Consider the following 20,604-nt stretch of genomic DNA (forward strand, 5'->3'; position numbering starts at 1 on the left):
AGATGTAGCCCCCTTGTACTCACTCAGCCACCCCTGTGGGTTTAAACTAGACCCAGAGGGGTGGCTGGAGCTTCAAGATGATGTGAGGCAGCTGCTGAATTTCAATTCCCACTTGACTATGAGCTTAACCCTAATTTGCAAAGCAATTAAGAGACTGGTGGTAATTAATTTGATACTAAGGGCTACCACATTACTGCTTTAAAAAAAGACAACACTGCAACTCTTAAATTGAAATACTTAGGCATGCCTGGTGACCAAAGCAACCTTTGCTTGTAGATTTTCTGAGTGATAGCAGAGACCGTAAGCAAATCAGAAAAAGTGTAGTGATTTATTTTGTCTAGTAGTATTTTACATTTTTTACATAGTGTGCCATTCATGAGGTCTCAAAATAGAGTGCAGATACATGATACAGAAGTACAAGTTGGGGATTTGACAACTCAGAACATTAACTATAACCTGGGGTGAGCCCCATCTTACATTACACAAAGCTACATAAAATTACATTCATAATCCTCAATAGTTTTGTTTAATTCAGATAGTGAAACCAATTTTTCAGTAAATCTGGATTGGTAAAAGTATAGCTACCTTCCCCTTTTAACTTGCTCTTAAATAGGTGACAAGGCCTAGTGTTTTCTTCCAGCAGTCAAGTCTGAGCAGAGACCCTTCCTTCCTAACAAAATAGTAGAAAATGCTTTCCTACTTACTCCATGGTCCGGCAATACTAGATCAAACTGGTGATAGACACCCATCTGACTCAGGACTTAGCTCTCTGAACTGCTGTTCTCAATACTGCTCTAGCATGTCAACATTACAGAGCAAATACTGACTTCCTATGAGCTTCATTTACCATCTTACTTCCATAAATGGTGCACTGTGAAATCCAACAGATGCTCTTACTTAAAAAACAAAGGATACAAGCTGCACATCTCACACTCCCACTATAAAACTACTGGATGCTAAAGCCTGTTTAAAGTCTTCAGCCATCTTAGAAAATTCAGAGGAAGACACACAATGGTGAGATTAACCAGCATTCACCCAACATTAACATTATTTAACAACAACATAATTTGTCAGGGTTCAGTAATACTGAGTGAAATTTTGAAAAATTACTTTGTGACCTTTAAAGATGCCTCTCTAAAGATTGCACTCTCGCAACAAACCAAAAAAAGAGTTGTTAAAGTGAAAAGTTAATTTAACTTGAGATGCGCAAACATTAAAGGACAGAATTGATGGATAATACAGTAGCCACCCTAGCACCTGAATTATGTAGCTCTCACACCAATCTAAAATGTTAAAAAGTACCTATCATTAATACAATGCAGGGCACCTTGACTCAGAGCTAATTTAAAACATGCTAGCTATTAACCTAAACATGATATGCAGTTTGTGTCATTTAAGGCTTTCAACACCTGCCTTGCTGGAGACATGTTAGTGAATGGCCCTCCTGATTTTTAAGACACAGCACGTTCACTAAGAAAATATGTACCTTGATTCTAAAATCCTATTACACAACATATGACTTCTCTCCATTTCAATTTACTGGGGCTCTTCTAGATTAGCTACAGAGATTGTGCTACTTGTCACACTGCAATATAGGAATGTTAATGTAAAAAGTGATTTTAAATAACTTTCATCCTGTACTCATTCTCTGCATAGCCTAGAGCTAATAAACTGTGGACACAAAGGCAAACAATTTTACTTGCATTTGTTCTATTAAAAATCTGTGCAGAAAATATATACACAAATAGTGAAGACTAACTTTTCCTTTCTTACTGTTATATATTTAATTCAGCTACACATTGACATACTTCCAGTGTTTAACTGAGGGAACAACAAAACACTGGCTAAACAAGAAGACTCAACATTCACATTTAAGGTTGTTCATGCTATCCCCGTAACAAATAAAAAGCTAAAAGATAACGTTTACTTTCAATGCTTAAAATAGCCCTGCTGTGGATTTGACAGCTGCAGAACTTTCACAGCTTAGGCTAGTCTTTAGGGACATGCTGAACTTAGCAGGACAGGATAGCTATAGATATGCTTCCATTTCTCAGGATCTTTTCTTAACGGTTCTCTTTTGTATGTCAGTTACCAGTATTTTTTAAGCCACTTTTACTGCAGAATTGAGCAAATGCAGCACAATAATCTGTGCTAAATTCACGACTGGTGTACTTACAGTAGCTACATTCAGTGGTTTTAATTCCAGTTAATTATCTGTATGGCCATCCATAAGACATACTATGGCCAAATATAAAAATAAAAACACGCACTCCAACTGCCCATTTAGTCAGTATCCTTTTGTTATAAACATAACTGTTTACATTACTAAGATTTTTTTATATCAGTATGTTTTAAAAGATTTTTTTTTAATAAAAATATAACTTCTGCCTCCTAAACATCTCTATAAATCTGTGGGAAGCAATGGCTCCCAAATCAACTGATAAGCTTTAAAGAAAAACAAAATTCCATAAAAATATCACATCTAAAACATCAGTACATATTACTCTTTCATGGACCTAAGGTTAATGTGCAGTCAAATCTGATTTACAAAGTTTGACTAAAAAGACAACGGTTGAATTATTTACATTATACACATTTCCCAAATTACAGTGCGCTCAGAAAGTGGAATGTAAATAATTAAAAAAGAAAGTCAAGCCTAACCAGGCAGCTCCAGACCAAAGCAGCAACTTGATTCTATGTATTGTAAAAGAGGAGATTCTCTCATAATTTCTCTCCCATGTTTTTGTAAAAGGCATATTCACAAACTACTGTCATGTCCCAAAAGATCATTAAGTGTTAAATAATATTGATAACTATGTGACAACACTGACTGTATATACACACATTTGAAATCTTAGCTTTTAAAGAAAGGTGATTTTAGATAGAAAAGTCATATTGGTGTAGAACAGCTGCTAGAAAGGCTATTTAAATTGTTAAAAATTGTACTGGCTTGCTAAGAGTTTCCATTTCTAGTCCAAAGATGAGAAGAAAACCTTTAAACAGCACATCATTCTGTTCGTGAATTGCCTAATGGATTTTCTTCACTAATACACCAACTATCAAGGGGGTGCATCCACAAGTCTAGCACTCACATTATATCTTATCATTTAAGCTGTATTGATTCATGTGCTATCTCCCTTTGATAGACCGCTGGATAAAAGTCTGCTTGTCCCTTAGAATTGTTCTTTTTCATCGTAACCAGGTGGATGGCACCCACTGAGGTTCCGTGTCAAGTTTGTTTATTAAACGAAGTAGCTCCTGATATGCCTTATCAAGATCAGAATTCACAATTGCTGTATCAAAGTAGTGGCCATTGTTCTGTTCCATCTCTCTGGTCTTCTCTATGATTTCTCTTAGTTCTTCTGGCTGTAATGAAAATATAGGAAGAATTAATTTAATATGGTATATATATTTAATTAGAGCTGTCAGATGATTAAAAATTGTGATCATCACTGTTAAATAATAGAACACCATGTATTTAAATATCTTTGGATATTTTCTACATTTTCAAATATATTGATTTCCATTACAACAGAATATGAAGTGTACAATGCTCACAATCAAAAATAGATAATCAATATTTATAGTAAAACAAAAGTGTTTTTCAGTTCACCTAATACAAGTACTGTAGTGCAATCTCTGTCATGAAAGCTGAAGTTACAAATGTAGAATTATGTAAAAAAGACTGCATTTAAAACTAAAACATTGTAAAACTTAAAGTATGCAAGTCCACTCAGTCCTACCTCTTGTTCAGACAATCACTAAGACAAACAAATTTGTTTACATGTATAGGAGATAATCTGTTTGCTTCTTCACAATGTCACCTGAAAGTAAGAACAGGCATTCACACTGCTCTTCTGTAGATGGTGTATAAAATATTTATGTGCCAGATGCCCAATTCATGTGTCCCATCATAATTCAACCATCATTACAAAGGTTATGCATATAAGCTGGATTGTTATCGAGCAGACCTTATCATCAAAGCAGAGCAAGCCAGCACATGTTCATTTTCATCATCTGAGTCAGATGCCACTAGCAGAAGGCTAGATTTTCTATTTGGTGGTTTGGGTTCTATTATTTTCACATCGGGATGTTGCTCTTTTAAGACTTCTGAAAGGATGCTCCAGACTTCCTCCTTTTCAGGTTCTGGATGGCTCTTCAGATTCTTAAACCCTGGGGCAAGTGTTGTAGCTATTTTATAGAAATCTCACATTGGTATTTTCATTGTGTCAAATCTGCTGTAAAAGTGTTCTCAAAATAAACGTTAGATCATCATCCAAGACTTCTATAGCATGAAATAGAGGTTAAAATGTGCGCAGAACAGAAGATACACAATTCACCCCCAAGAAGCTCAGTCACAAATTTAATTAACACATTTTTAATTAGCATCATCAACATGGATGCATATCCTCTGTGTAACAGTGGCTAAAGCATAAAAGTACATACAGAGGCTTAGCACATCTGGCACAAATACTTTGCAACTCCAGCTACAAAAGTGCTATGTGAATGCCAGTTCTCACTTTCAGGTGCCATTGTAAATAAGCAGGCAGCATTATCTCCCATAAGTATAAACATACTTGTCTGAACAAGAAGTAGGACTGAGTGGACTTGTAGGATTTAAAACTTTACATAGGTTTGGTGTTGAGTGCAATTATATAACAACCCCCTGCATTTGTACATAAGCCTTCAATATACTGACACTGCACTAGAGTACTTCTATCAGGTGAACTGAAAAATATAATTGCTTTATCGTTTTTGCAGTGCATGTATTTGTAATAATATAAAGAGAGCACTGTACACTTTGTATTGTGTTGTAACAGAATCATAGAATACTAGGACTGGAAGGGACCTCAAGAGGTCATCGAGTCCAGTCCCCTGCCCTCATGACAGGACCCAGTACTGCCTAGACCATCCCTGATAGACATTTATCTAACCTAATCTAAAAAATCTCCAGAGATGGAGATTCCACAACCTCCCTAGGCAAATTATTCCAGTGTTTAACCACTCTGACAGTAAGGAACTTTTCCCTAATGTCCAACCTAAACCTCTCTTGCTGCAGTTTAAGCCCATTGCTTCTTGTTCTATCCTCAGAGGCCAGGAAGAACAAGTTTTCTCCCTCCTCCTTGTGACAGCCTTTTAGATACCTGAAAACTTTATTATGTCCCCCCTCAATCTTCTCTTTTCCAAACTAAACAAGCCCAATTCTTTCAGTCTTCCTTCATAGATCATGTTCTCTAGACCTTTAATCATTATTGTTGCTCATCTCTGGACCTTCTCCAATTTCTCCACATCTTCCTTGAAATGCGGTGACCAGAACTGGACACAATACTCCAACTGAGGCCTAATCAGCGCAGAATAGAGTGAAAGAATGACTTCTCATGTCTTGCTCACATCAAACCTGTTAATGCATCCTAGAATCATGTTTGCTGTTTTTGCAACAGCATCACACTGTTGACTCATTTAGCTTGTGATCCACTACAACCCCTAGATCTGTTCATTAGGGTTATAGGAGGAAACGCATAGAACAGGTGGGACATCCATGCGATGAGGAAGGCATCTCCCATCGATCCTTTGCCTATTCCCACCCTGGAACAGAATAGGGGGCATTGGCTGTTGGACTGTATGGCAAACAAGTCTATGGTAGGGTGACCCCACAGGCAGAAGATGTCCGCCAACATGTGTGCCTTCATTTGCCACTTGTGTTCAGTTGGGAGGGTTCTGCTAAGACATCTGTTGCATTCAGGGCACATGGAAGATGTACTGTGGTGATAAATGTGTTGTATTTCAGGTACCAGTTAAAGTATTATGGTCTCTGTGCAAAGTGCTTGAGATGGGGCTCCGCTCTGACTATTTATGTAAAACATTGCTGTGATATTGTCTATATACAGTCTGATGTGGCTGTTGGCAATGACTAGGAGGAATTTGACACATGCCTTACTGACTGCATGCAGTTCTAGGACGTATATGTGCAAGTTCTTGTCAGTGCTGATCACAGGCCCTAGTAGGTATGATGTTGTAAGTGGGTACCCCACGCGGTACGAGATGCGTCTGTCATGGAGACGGATGGTTCTGATGGATAGAAGGGGACTCCGGAACCAAGGTTCTGTAGGCTCAGCCACCAGCGTAAGGATTCCTTTACTATACCTGGAAGGGGTAAGGATTTGGATAGCAGATGGACTTTGGGTTTGTACACCTGTCCTAGGCAGCTCTGTAAACATCTCACGTGCAGACACGCATTGCTGACTACTAAGTTGCATGTGCCATGTGCCCAGAGAGCCAATGGCATTCGAGTGCTGTTGTGCTGGGCTGGATTGTAAGGTATTTACCGAGGCCACTATTTTTTAGAAATAGTCTGTAAGCAGGGATGCAGTGGCCATTGTCAAATCGAGGCATGCTCCTATAAACTGTATCTTTTGTGTAGGACAGAGCATCAATTTGGTTTCGTTCACCTGAAGGCCCAGGTATTGGAATAGGTGTCTTGTGACAGAGAATGGCAGGAATCGTGGTGTGAGCACTACTTGAGGCAGTCATCAAGGTGAGGAAATATAACAACACTTTGTTTCCTCAGGTACGATGTGACAACCACGAGTGCCTTTGAGAAGACCCTCGGGGCGGTAGCAAGTCCGAATGCAAGCACTTTGTATTGGTAGTGTTGAGAATCTACAACAAAATGAAGACAATGCCTGTGAGCAGGGTGGATGGCAATGTGAAAGTATGCATCTTGCAAGTCGAGGGACGAGAACCTGTTCCAATGCCAGTAATATGGTGGCAAGTGTTACCATCTTGAATTTTGTTTCTGAATGAATTTATTGAGGGCTCAAAGATCTAGACTGGGCCTCCAGCCCCCCGACCTTTTTTCAGTCAAGAAGTAATAGGAGTAGAACCCCTTGCACCTAAACTGTGTGGGAACTGGTTCAATCACTCCAATGTGTAAGAAGTGCTCTACTTGTTGAAGGATCTCATGAGAGTGGTCCTTGAAAAGGGACAGGGAAGGAAGGTGGAAAGGGGGATGGACACAAAGGGAAAAAGGTAGCCTTTTTCAATTATCTGCAGGAGCCATCTATCAGAGGTTATACATTGCCAGTTGATGAAGGGCAACAATCGATGATGGAAGAGATTTGCTTGCGTCGATGGCACTGGAGTAGGTGAGAGGCTCTCCAGACCCTTGACCTGATGATCAAATTTGCTTGTTGGACTGCTGCAACTGTTGGGAATTAGTAGAGGAAGGGCATCATCTATTTCTGCCTCTCCCCTTGTTCGGTTGCTGCTGGTCTTGTCTATTGTAGCGTTGTGCATATGGGGGGGTATTCAGGTCTTGGGTAGGCAATTTAGGTATTAACCCTTCTTCTAGGTACTTGGTTGTGGATCCTCAAAGACAGAAGTGTCACACTGGAATTTTTCATGGAGTGGAGAATTTTGTTGGTGTTAGCTGCAAACAACTTCTGGACGTCGAAAGGAAGATTTTCTACTGTAGATCGAATCTCCCTGGGGAACGGAGTGGAGGTAAACCATGAAGCTCTTCTTATTGCTACCGCTGTTGCTGTAGTACATGCAGGCGTGTCAGCAGCATCTAAGGTGGCCTGTAATGCTGTTCTTGCAATCGTGAGACCCTTGGATACCAGTGCTTTGTAGTATTGCATTTTAGCCTCAGGAACATCTGCAATCGTCATTCAGTTTGGTGTAATTAATCATATTTGCTCAATCATATTTGCTGCATAATTTGAAATGCAAAATTGTATAGAAGATGACGTATATATCTTGTGCTCTAATTCATCAAGCCTTTTGCTATCGCAGTTTGATGGCGTAAACCGGTATTGTTGCTGCTTGGATTTTTGTTGTACAACTTCCACCATGAGGGAATTTGGCGCTAGGTGAGAAAAAAGAAATTCAGAACCCTTGGGTGGGACATAATATTTATCATCAGTTCCCTTAGCTGCAGAAGTAATTGACAAAAGGTGAGCCTGCCACACCATCTTTGCCGGTTCCATTAGTGCTGGATTAATTAGCAATGGTTTTTTTGACGGTGTTACTGAATGTAGTAGGTCTGTTATCTTGTGCTGATTTTCCACAGCCTCATGAAGAGGAATGTTTAGTTCAGCCACTACCCATTTAAAAAGGTCTTGGAAATGTGTAGTGTCATATGAAGTCATTGAAGCTGGGGCCAAAGGCCCTCCCTCACTGGAGGGAGGTTATTTGGGTCAGGAGAGGATGCTGTCTCCTGTGTAAGTGGGTCCCCTTTTTGTATTTGTTTGGAGGGGGAATATTGCACTCTGTGTCATTTCCGGCCGTGCTGGTGTTTGTGATAACATTGCCATTTGTATTAGTACTGGCAGTAGGGGTAAGGCTTAGATGGAAGTACTCAGGGATTGTCATAATATGAAGGCATATTTCCAAATCTGGAAGAGTAAATACTCTGAGCTGTGTAAGGAGAATTATCTGGTGAAAAACCCCTAGAGAAGTCATCATCAGATTCCGATGAAATTCTTTTCTGAGAGTGATGTTTGTGATGTTAACATAGCAGAGCACGCTCAGCTTGTAAAAATGATGAGTTAAAAGTGGATGAGACTAATAAGGCTCTGTGTTGTGTGTAATGCCCAACAGGTGTTGTCTGTGCCATAGCGGGAGGCAATCTGAGAAGCTGAATCAAGCCTTGGTGCAGAGGGCAGTTGTGCTGCATCAGGCACCTCGGTGGTGGCAGCTGAGGCGCCTGTTAAAGTGATCAGCGCCACACATTCATGCTGCTTCGGCAAAATTGTATCATTGCAAGATGGTGCTGCAGCTAATTTGAAAAATCATGGAAGACGGGAGAGATTCCAGAAGACTGGAAAAGGGGAAATACAGTGCCCTTCTATAAAAAGGGAAATAAGAACAACCTAGGAAACTACAGACCAGTCAGTTTAACTTCTGTGCCAGGAAAGATAATAGAGCAAGTAATTAAGGAATTAAACTGCAAACACCTGGAAGAAAATAGGGTAACAGGTAACAGCCAGCATGGATTTGTAAAGAACAGATCATGTCAAACCAATCTGATAGCTTTCTTTAATAAGTTAATAAGTCTTGTGGATAAGAGAGAAGCAGTGGATGTGGTATACCTAGACTTCAGTAAGGCATATGATACGGTCTCACATGATATTCGTATCAATAAACTAGGCAAATACAACTTAGACGGGGCTACTATAAGGTGGGTGCACAATTGGCTGGATGACAGTTCTGAGAGAGTAGTTATTAATGTTTCACAACCCTGCTGCAAGTAAGAAGTAGAGTTCGGGGGGGGGGGGGGGGGAAGAATCTGTTTTGGGACTGGTTCTGTTCAATATTTTCATGATTTAGATATTAGCATAGAGAGTACGCTTATTAAGTTTGTAGATGATATCAAGCTGGGAGTCGGTTGCAACTGCTTTGGATAGGGTAATAATTCAAAATGATCTGGACAAATTGGAGAAATGGTCTCCAATAAACAGGATAAAGTTTAATTTAATAAGGACAAATGCAAAATACTCCACTTAAGAAGGAACAATCAGTTTCACACATACAGAATGGGAAGCAACTGTTTAGGAAGGAGTACTGCAAAAAGGTATTTAGGGGTCAGAGTGAACCACAAGCTAAATATGAATCAACAGTGTGATGCTGTTACAAAAAAAAAGCAAACATGATTCTGGGATGCATTAAGAGGAGTGTTATGAGCAAGACACGAGAAGTCATTCTTCCGCTCTACTCTGCACTGATTGGCCTCACTCAGTTGGAGTATTGTGTCCAGTTCTGGGCACCACATTTCAAGAAAGATGTGGAGAAATTGGAGAAGGTCCAGAGAAGAGCAACAAGAATGATTAAAGGTCTAGAGAACATGACCTATGAAGGAAGACTGAAAGAATTGAGCTTGTTTAGTTTGGAAAGGAGAAGACTGAGATGGGACTTGATAGCGGTTTTCAGGTTTCTAAAAGGGAGTCACAAGGAGGAGGAAGAAAAATTGTTCTCTTTGGCCTCTGAGGATAGGTGAAGAAGCAATGGGCTTAAACTGCAGCAAGGGAGGTTTAGGTTGGACATTAGGAAAAACTTCCTGTCTGGGTGGTTAAACACTGGAATAAGTGCCTAGGGAGGTTGTAGAATCTCCATCTCTGGAGATTTTAAGAGCAGGTTTGACAGACATCTATCAGGGATGGTCTAGACAGTACTGGGTCCTGTTGTGAGGGCAGGGGACTGGACTCGATGACCTCTCACGATCCCTTCCAGTTCTAGTGTTTTATGATTCTAATGAGGCAGGCAACTTGAAATATGTTGCCTCAGAGCGCGATTTAGCGCATGCGTGCTGTTCGTCTCCACTGTGGGCTCCAAAGACACCAGCATCATACGTGCTGAGGTACGGTGCTGCTGCTGCTCTCAGAACCAGCCATGAGGGAGATGACCACTTCAGTGCCGTAGCCCTTTGAGGTGCTGAGGCGGCTTGCTTTTTGTATCCCCGCTGCTTGAGTTCCTCGGGCTGCTGGGCCAAATCAGAGGCTGGTCTAAGCGAGTTTTCCAATAAAAATAACTTGAACCAGGGGTCGGTCTTTCCGCGCCCGCAATTTTAGCTTTGTGCAATGAGGGCATTTCTGAGCATTATGCTGCTCTCCGAGGCAGTGGATGCATTGTGAACGATCATCCGATATCGGGATAGGCTCTTTACATGAGGTGCAGCGCATAAACCCTGGTGAGCCAGGCATGCCTATGGAAGCAGTCAGACTGCAGGAAGGTAACTGGGAGAAAAAGAAAAAACCCTTATACTAATCTAGATTTTTTTTAAACTAACAAAGAAATTAACTAAGTATTTAAACTCACTAATTAACTACTATAATGAATTTAACTGGTTTTCAGAAGTATAAGCATCTAGATGCAAAGAAGCTAGGGAGCACTGCTGAGTCTGTAGCCAGAGACAGTAGAGAAAGAACTAAGGAGTGAGAGGAGGGGCTTATGCATGCACAGCTGCTGGTGTGCGTGTGCAGCCCCAGGGACACTTATGAAATCTCTGCTCTGAGGCTGGGTGGCGGTGCAGAGACCTAATATGGAGCACCCACAGGGACTTCTCTCTCAAAGAACTGCTCACTGTCAAGCGCTGTCTGTCTTTAGGGTAGGGTCTTTAGAAACCTTGTTTCATTCCACTACTAGAGATACTTGGAAGGGCTCTAGTCTCATTTCCCCCTGTCTGAGGATGTTGAGAAGACCGACTTCATAAGGGATGTTTATCCAGCAAGCAGTGCGTCAGGGATGAGGGATCTCACTTCTTATTGTCACAGCGGGAAAGAACTTTCTCTTAGAGGTACATGGGAAATGATGATCAATAGACAAACTTTGAAGCAGGGAAAGCTTCATCGGGGAGAGATTAGGCCCAGGTCTGATTCTTGACATTAATTCTATGAGAAGTTGTAATCAAATGGGGCTTGCAGCTTTGGGTTTCTCCCATAATCTTAATTTTACCAAGATTCCAGAATAAACTGCCTATAAAATATTGAGTTTGTTTACCCAGAGTCTGCACTCTAATTTTAATTCAGGAATGTCATTCAATTGGTGTGCCACACACTGATCCCTTTGTTCAAGCCACGTGCAGGGTGTTTTCTATTGCAGCTGGGATTCTGAATTAATACATTACGATCTCTCTCACTGACTGGTATGTTATAGTAGTAAAATGACTGAAGCAGTCTTTGCTTTAAGACAAAGTATTTTTGGCTTAAACTATGGATGCTTTCAAACATGTTTACATTCTACAAAATAGCACCCAGTCTGCATATTTGTTCAGCTAACTACTTCAGCAGTTCAGATATGATTTGGCATTTGAGCCATACTTGACTGTGTGTGAACATAAAATACAGCAATTTAGGAAGTTAAGATTAGGTTTCTAATAAAAAAGAATTTCAAACTCAAAACAGTGAAGGCATTTTTAACCCATAGGGTTAAGGCACAAACAAAAATCATGTAAGTTAATTGCATTTTAAGACTGGTCAAATTACTTCCAATATCATGAGTGTTCAACTACATGCCTGCTGCACTTGGCAAATATATGGCTCTAGTAACATTTACCCTGTTCTATACAGACTGAAACACTGTCTTTAAATCTGTATTAGATAGAAGACAACCCCGAGGAGTTGTGTTAACAAAAGATGGTTTTCTAGGGAAACAAACCCACACACAAAAGTGATAGAAGAGCAAACAGAGACATGAAAAAAGGACAAGGCTGTGTCCAGACTCGGGCTTTTTCGAAAAAAATATCCTTTTTTCGAAAAAACTTCACCTGCGTCTAGACTGCAGCCACGTTCTTTCGAAATTAAATCGAAAGAACGCGGCTTTTCTTTTGACGGCAGTAAACCTCATTTCACGAGGAAGAACGCCTTTTTTCGAAAGTGCTCTTTCAAAAAAAGTGATAGAAATGTAGCCGTGTTAGTCTGGGGTAGTTGAAGCAAAATGCAGGACAATGTAGCACTTTAAAGACTAACAAGATGGTTTATTAGATGATGAGCTTTCGTGGGCCAGACCCACTTCCTCAGATCAAATAGTGGAAGAAAGTAGTCACGGTTGTGACTACTTTCTTCCACTATTTGATCTGAGGAAGTGGGTCTGGCCCACGAAAGCTCATCATCTAATAAACCATCTTGTTAGTCTTTCAAAAAAAGGCGTTCTTGAATGCCAACAGGGCTTTTTAGAAAGAGAGCATCCAGACTCACTCGCTGCTTTCTTTCGAAAAAGCGGCTTGCTTTTTCGAAAGTTCCACTTGCAGTCTAGACGCTCTTTTTTGAAAGAGGCTTGCAGTCTAGACATAGCCCAAGAGTACAGAGGTGATTAAAACTGAAGCATATTTTAAATCTTTGCTTGTTTTCCTTTGCATGCTTTTCTAGGATTTTTAAAAAATGTTAAATATGAAAATAAAAATTGAAGCCTGCTTGCTGGCCCGTTCCAAGTATTTTAAACTGGCAGCTCACCCATAGCTCTGGAGTTGGGCACTTCAAAGTTAGAGCCTAGACTCTTTGGCATGCATGGATTAAAAGCACTAAAGCAGCAACTGAGCCCATGTTAAAAAGCAGCTCTTCAAGTCCAAAAGGAGACAATTGTCAGTTTCTCAAAGCCACTAAGTGATTCAGGCAGGATAGTATTCAGCAAATGAGACATGTTGTAACAATTAAAAACAACCACTACCACTACAGAATTTCTTATTTTGATTTAGATTTTTGTTTTTAAAGGAAAATGACAGAAAGAGAAATATACTGTAGAACTACTTGCTCGACCAGCTCTGGAATGCTCTCTTCCCACATAATGCATACTCCAGGAGCCATTATGGCCTGTTCACCATAGTTAAACATTTAAATTTAATTCTCCAGGTCTAACAGATTTCATATCATAGATTGCATTAATAATGCTTAATATTTTTATGCCAAATTCTCTGGAGATGTCTTTATCAATGGAGTTCCAGATTTGCAAACAAAACCCACTAAGAAATGTTAAATTACCTTGGGATTTTTACCCTCTTTGGCTAATAAAGCACGTAATCGCTCTTGTGAAGGTGGTGCAATGAAGATAATATATGGCTTCAAGTCTGAATTGCGTAGGGTCTTCAATGACTGAAGAAAAAAATGTTCCATTTGTTATTTCAATTTCATTAACGTTTGTAAAGGAAAACAGATTCACTGTTCACATAATGTTCTCAACTGCTAAAATAACTCAGTATACATTTCAAGAATGTATTTAAAGTTGTGTGACATTCATTAATATTGTGATTGACTATGTGGCATTGTTAATCACTGACTGATGCCATTCATGTTTTCCTGTATAACTGGTATTACATCCTTTTTTTGCCTTACTTATGGAACTTCAATATCTAATCTTGCTCAAGAATTCTTCACAGAAGAATATCAACTCTTTACCTAACTTGGTTTGGCAGAAATTAAATATATGAATTCAGACTAATTACATTTTTTCACTATACAAAAGTACAAATAAACTGCAGTTGCAGTTTCTCCATATACAACTAAGAACCAGTCTATAATGTGTATGCAGTCAAAAGTTCCATACACAGTATTAATCTTAACATTAGAAAAACATCATCTTTAGTTTTCCTCTCATAGTTTTATTTTACCAAGGGCACTAGTGATGGGTTAAACGTTCATTTTGCTAGTTTTATGGTAAGATCCTAGGACAGGAAATCAGGAAAACTAGATGCTATTTCTGGTTCTTTAAGGACTTTCTTCTTTGCAACCTTGGACAAGTCATTAGCTATGATTGAGCTTCCTCATTTTCAAAACAAGATTACTTACCAGCTTCACACCATATTAATAAAAATTAATTAATTGTTAGTATGTTCTCAGATTCTTGCACAGACTATTCTAGAGAAACGTGAAGTATTACACTACGCAGATAAAGAACAATGGAAATTATTTAAGTAGTTCTTTTGTAACCACACAAACATGATTTCCACTGTTGTATTTGATTATGTAAATTGCTATTTTAGATTTGGGCTTAACCAATACAGAGCAATTACATGTGATACCACTGGTGGAATAATAAGATTATAAAAATGCACTAGCAAATCCTTTTGGTTTTATTGAAACTTAAATATTAATATGCAATTTTACCTGTTAAGCAAGCACATATTCTGGCCATTGTATGTACAGCTGACCACCATGTGGGAAATCTGATTTGTAAAAGTTTTGTTTTTTCTAAATTTTGTTCTGTTCCAAATTGGAACGAATTCAAGTTGTTTCAAGGTTTCAGATGAATCAGAAATTCCCAAAATGTTTCATAATTAGAAAGACCAATACATGGTGTTTTGTAAATAAAATCTGCTCCCTAGAATCCTGACAGTAGCTGAGTGAAACCAAAAAGAATGTCAGTTTCACTTAGCAGCTGTTAGGATAGCGGTGTCTTTGTGTCTAAGGCAGCTCTGCCATATGGACCTTCCCAATCTGAAGCAGTCTGCATAGTGGGGCAGCCTCAAAACTGCAGACCCTGCGAGTGAATCACAAATCTTCCAAGCTTTGCAGAAGGGAGCCTGGAAGCCCTGAAAGCTCCAGTTTTAATAGAGGTTCTCAGATCTTTCAGGCTCCCTATAGTCTCCCAGCTCTACAAGCCCTGCTTAGAGCTGCAGCTCCTGTGGGCTTCAGGCTCCCAGCTTCAAGACAGTGAGAGCATGGAAGTCCTGGCATGGCTGCCTGCACCAAAGCCATGAAACCTGCAAGACCAGGATCTTGGCAGCCTCCTGGCAGCCCATAGGTTGGAGCTGTCCAATAGCCACTTAACTTGGGTAACATCCTGGCTACCTAGCAGCTCAGCAACCTGGCACATTTCCCATGGCTCCAGCGGATTCTACCTTTAGATTCAGCAGCTTACCAAATCCAAGATGTTTTCACAAAATATTTTGGGCTGGATAAACTGGCATTTTCTAATGAAACTGTTTCACTGGAAAATTTCCAACCAGCTCTAGATTTACATCATCTTAAATATCCCTTATCATATTCTTGAAAAATACAGGTTATTTCTTAAAATAGTTAATTGCTAGACAAGTATGTACTTTTCTAATTGTAACTCCTCTGTTGTTGCAAATTAATTTTCAGTCACTAAAAATATTCAGTCACATTATAGATCAATTATTCTACGTTGCATAGGTTCTTATACTACACTCATCACTGTAGTAATTACTAATTTGTACCTCTCTGAAATAATTCTTAACAGAATATGAATTATATGAATTTCAGGAGTAAAAAAATTCTGAATTTTAAACAGTTTTTCTTTTAAAGTTATTTTCATTTAATTGAAGGAAACACCTCCCCCTCTTTTCCAAACAGTTGATGAAAATTTACCTTCAACTACATTCCGAGTTTCAAAGAGCTGAAGTTTTACCATAACGTTTCAAAATATGTTTAGAAGGAAAGAGTTGGTCCCACAAAATACAGATCATCCTTCCTTCAACTTCCTCTTAGGTCAAGGGCCTCAGCTACACAGGAGATTTATTTCATATGCAATTAAAGCATTAGTATAAGGCCCACGTTTAGATGATATGTTATTGAGAATTCACGCTATCAATCCTATTTCACCTGCATTTACTCCCAACATAAGGTAAATTGGTGAAAACTCATTCCCCTCGGTGGAACATTATAACATGGGGGTTAGTCTGTCAACCTTTTTTTCCTATACTAGTGCTGTAATTTTACAAGGTAGCAAAGGCTAAAAAGGTCTCATCAGTAACCGAAGTTATTTAAAAATATTGCTGTATATTCCACCTGCTACAGCATAAGCACCCTCTTGCAAATAAATGTGTTAGGTTGAAAAGAGGTATTGTCCCAAACTATTTCACCATCTGCAAAACTTCAGGCTATGTCTACATTGGCAGCTTCTTGTGCAAGAACAATTGTTCTTTCGCAAAAACTTGCCTGCTGTCTACACTGCACGAGCGTTCTTGTGAAAGTAAATTTACAGTATAGCATTGTAAAACAGGGCTTCTCCCGGAAGAGTTATTCCTCTCCCCATGAAGAATAAGCCCTCTTGCACAAGAGCCCTTTCACAAGAGGGCAGCGTAGACAGGCAACAAGAATTTCTTGCGCAAGAAGCCCCTATGGTTAAAATGGCCATCAGAGCTTTCTTGTACAAGAGAGCGTCCACACTGCCATGGATGCTCTTGCGCAAAAGCACATGGCAGTGCAGACGCGCTCTCGTGGAAGATTTTTTGCACAAGAACTCTTCTGCAAAAGAATTCTTGTACAAGAAGCCGCCAGTGTAGACGTAGCCTCAGAGTCCAGAGGATAAGAGAATTCCAAAAGGTGGGGGAAAGCATGATTTTCATCAACGTGTCTTAAAAAAAAATTCAAGGGACTTAAGGATTCAGTTTCCAAAGCACTTTCTAATCTACAGAACAGATATGTATCAGGCTGTAGATATAAGCTTCCTATATATACACACAAACAATGTGCCTAACAATAAACAAAAGGGACCACTTGAACATGCTGTGTACAGTTAGGAAATGGATTGTGACCAGGCCACCTGAGAGTTTTACTAATACAGGTTGGACCTGCCAGGTCCGGCACCCTCAAGACCTGACCAGTCCCAAGCAAAAGATTTTGCCAGATCAGGGGAGATCGTTTGGGGCCCCTCTGCCACCAGCCCGCCCAGCCAGACCATCAGCCAGCTCCACCCTGGCATCAGTCCAGCTGGGCTCGCAGCCACAGCAGGGCTACCAGTTTCCCTTGCTGCGGCAGCCTGTTGGCTCTACAACAGCCCTGCTCCTGTAACCTGCTAGTGCTTCAGGTACCCTGCCATCAGCCCAGCCCAACTTCTGTGGCAGGACTCCTGCCTCCAGCCTTCCACTGGGTCTTTCTGGTCCAGAAACATCTGTGGTCTTGCTGGATAACAGATGTTGCTGAACCAGAGTGTCCTGATTTAGAGGGGTTTCACTTATACCAAATACAGTCCCTTCAGTAACATGTTCCGTTCTCATAACTGCTGCTGCAATGAAATGCAATACCTGTGTATGAAGATTTAAAAGGCATATCTTGCCAGAGTTGATTACTTGCCGCACAGAGTCTATGCTGGTACCATACAGATTCTTCTCAAACTCGCCATGCTCAATAAATTTCCCTGCAGCTATGTCAGTCTCAAACGCCTGTCGTGAGATGAAATGGTAATCTCTGCCAGCTATTTCATTCTCTCGCCTACTCCTAGTGGTATCTGAAATTAACAACAACCAAACAGAAGATGAAAAAAAATGATGAACTTCTCAAATTCCAAGTGGCTCAAAAGTAACATGCTTTTCAAGACAGAATACTATGCAATATCCAATTAGACAGAAGGGCAGCTATTATCTTTTCAGCTATTTATATTTCTCTGAACAGATTATCTACATTAAGGGTGTGTAAACTACACCCCTCTGTCGGCAGAGGGATGTAAATTACACACATCAAAAGTGCAAATAAAGTGGGGATTTAAATATCCCGTGCTTCATTTGCAGAATGGCGGCCACTTTTTTCCCGAAACAGGGCTTTTCGAAAAAACCTGGCAGTTTAGACAGGGCATTTCTGTCGAAAATGCCTCATCTAAACTGCCAGGTTTTTTTGAAAAGCCCCGTTTTGGGAAAAAAGTGGTGGCTGCCATTATGCAAATGAAGCGCAGGATATTTAAATGCCCGCTTCATTTGCATTTTCGATGTGCTTCATTTACATCCCTCTGACAACAGAAGGATATAGTCTAGATGTAGTCTAACTGTATGATACTCATCTTGCATTAGCATTTTTCACCCAGAACAATATGGAAACCACTCTGCCAACTAAAAAAGAAACCCCTTCACTAAGCAGCCACTTTGGCTCCAGCTGTTTAATAACACACAGCAACATAATTGAGTAGTGGAGAGTATCATAGTCAATGGAAACTGAAGGGGGAGTTTGGGAAAGCATGGTATAATCCCCCCCCTCTTCCACCCCCATCTGAATTTAGCTATGGCTCCCATGTTAAAATAATTTATTATTGTGAAATGTTCCATGAGATTTCTGACTACTATATGTGCCTCAATTTTATGTCACATCCAGGAGAAAGAAAAAGTAACTAACTAACTAACAATGCTAATTAACTGGGGAGAGAAAAACGTGTTTTTAAAAGGGGATAAATATCTAGATGTGAAGAAGGTTGGGAGCACTGCTGAGGCCCGTTTGTAACCGGAGGCGGTAGAGAAGGAACTGAGGAACAGGGGGCTCATGTATACGCAATGCCTGCCACCTACGATCATACTGCTGCAGACGTGCACATGTGTGGCCCCAGGGACACTGTTCTGAAATCTCTGATCTAAGGCTCAGTGGTGGCACACTGACCTAATGTGGAGCACCCATCAGGACATCTCTTGAAGAAGAACTCATCTTACCCTGCTTATCTTTCAATATTCAGGAAGATCACAGACTGAGGTGATCTGGTTGTAGGTTATATTTAGGATAGTGGTTATACCATCTGCAACAGAATATTCACACCCTACAACTACTGTAATAATCTTTGTTCAAGGTATGCCTTGTAAGGTATCATTTGAAAACCCAATTTGCTGGCCATTATTGTCCTGATAAAATGTATGTGGCAACCCTATATGTGAAGTTTTAAAACTTCTCTGTACAATGTTAACAACATATGTTCGATACCACCACTCAGCCCTGCCTAAACAAAAGTTGGCAAACAGGTCTGTCCTAATCACAGGAATGTGTGTTGCATTTATTTGAATTTAGCAGTAAATAGAATCATTAAAGCAGGAAGTCAAAACAAAGGAACATCAAATAGGAAAAAAAAAAAAGCAGGGAATATTCTCTCCCTCTCAGACTTTGTCTCCTAATTCACAGCTGGAAATAGGTTTTCAAGAAGGGGACTAGAATTAAAAAAAGTAGGGAAAAACAACCCAAGGGACCCCCATCTTTCTCTGCCTGCCCACCTTCTTCTCTGCACCTAAAAAGACCAAAGGAAATGACTGTTGGATTTTGGGGGGTGGTAATGACCTGAAAATATGGTCAGTCATCTATTGAAGCATGTGGTGAAAAAAATGTACTTTGTGACTAAGACAGCTTCTTACTAATAAGCATTTATATTCATTTTCCTTGAATCCATTTCTGACTTTTATGCATCATTACTTCCACTCAATTAAAATTTCCCTTTGTAGTTAGTAAACTTGTTTCTATTGTTTTATTTAAACCATTGCATTTAAACTGAAGCGTCTGGGTAACTATTTAAGGCAATAAGGTGATAAATTCTTCCCTTAGGCTACGTCTACACTGTGCATTCTTGCGCAAGAAGATATGCAAATGGGGCACAGCGATATTAATTGCTGTGCCTCATTTGCATACCTAATGAGCCACCATTTTGCAGAAGGAGCTTTGCACCAGAAGGAGCGGTCTACACTGCTCCTTCTTGTGCAAAAGCCCCTCTTGTGCAGGAGCTGTTCTTCCTGAAAATAAGCGGCAGAATGGTGCCACACAAGAGGGTTTTTTTGCACAAGAAGGAGCAGTGTAGACAGCTCCTTCTTGCGCAAAAGCCCCTCCCGCAAAACGGTTGCTCATTACATATGCAAATGAGACATGAAGATATTAATCACCGCACCTCATTTGCATATCTTCTTGCGCAAGAATGCGCAGTGTAGACGTAGCCCTAAAGTATAGCGGACTTAAGTGTTTGTACTGTCCAGGATAGGGGACATATATTGCTGGAGAAAAATCCATTACTAGGGGTTTTGCAGGTCAGTATAACAGACTGCTGAGAATATGGATGCAGTTGGAAGGCTTCAGTTATACACTGACACTAAAGGTGTGGCCTGTATGCTAGAAAGCTGTTTGAGAGGAGCACAGGTGAGAACTATTTCAGCAATGCATTGTAAGACATCCAAGATTGTAGGGCAGAAGTGACATTTCTCACTAGTTTGAATTATACCCAGGTATGTCACACATTCCCCTCAAACTTACGAGGAACTGCAGCTGCAAAGCGATCTACTTCATTATTCATTAGTCTCTGACGTAATTCATTCTGGCCACAGTTCTGTGGGCCAATAAGGACAATAGGCCTTTTCCTATTTGCTGGCTGGTGATACAGTGACATTTCTTCATATGTTAAAATTTCTTCATTATCATAGTCTTC

The 20,604-nt window shown here is 40.1% G+C and overlaps 1 protein-coding gene across 3 annotated transcripts in view; it reads right to left on the reverse strand.

Annotated features, from left to right (window-relative positions):
* Positions 1–309: 309 nt before the first annotated feature.
* PALS1 (protein associated with LIN7 1, MAGUK p55 family member) overlaps positions 310–20,604 on the reverse strand; it is a 102,588-nt gene continuing 82,293 nt past the window's right edge. For all 3 annotated transcript variants that reach the window (XM_075927394.1, XM_075927395.1, XM_075927396.1), the window contains 4 exons: positions 20,433–20,600; positions 17,477–17,679; positions 13,473–13,583; positions 310–3,366 (listed from right to left, as the gene is read on the reverse strand). In XM_075927394.1, the coding sequence (XP_075783509.1) occupies positions 3,190–3,366; positions 13,473–13,583; positions 17,477–17,679; positions 20,433–20,600 (659 nt within the window). In that variant the 3' untranslated portion in view covers positions 310–3,189. The remainder of the gene's footprint in view (positions 3,367–13,472; positions 13,584–17,476; positions 17,680–20,432; positions 20,601–20,604) is intronic.

The sequence above is a fragment of the Pelodiscus sinensis genome, chromosome 4 (assembly GCF_049634645.1).
Source record: "Pelodiscus sinensis isolate JC-2024 chromosome 4, ASM4963464v1, whole genome shotgun sequence".
NCBI classification, from domain to species: Eukaryota; Metazoa; Chordata; order Testudines; family Trionychidae; genus Pelodiscus; species Pelodiscus sinensis.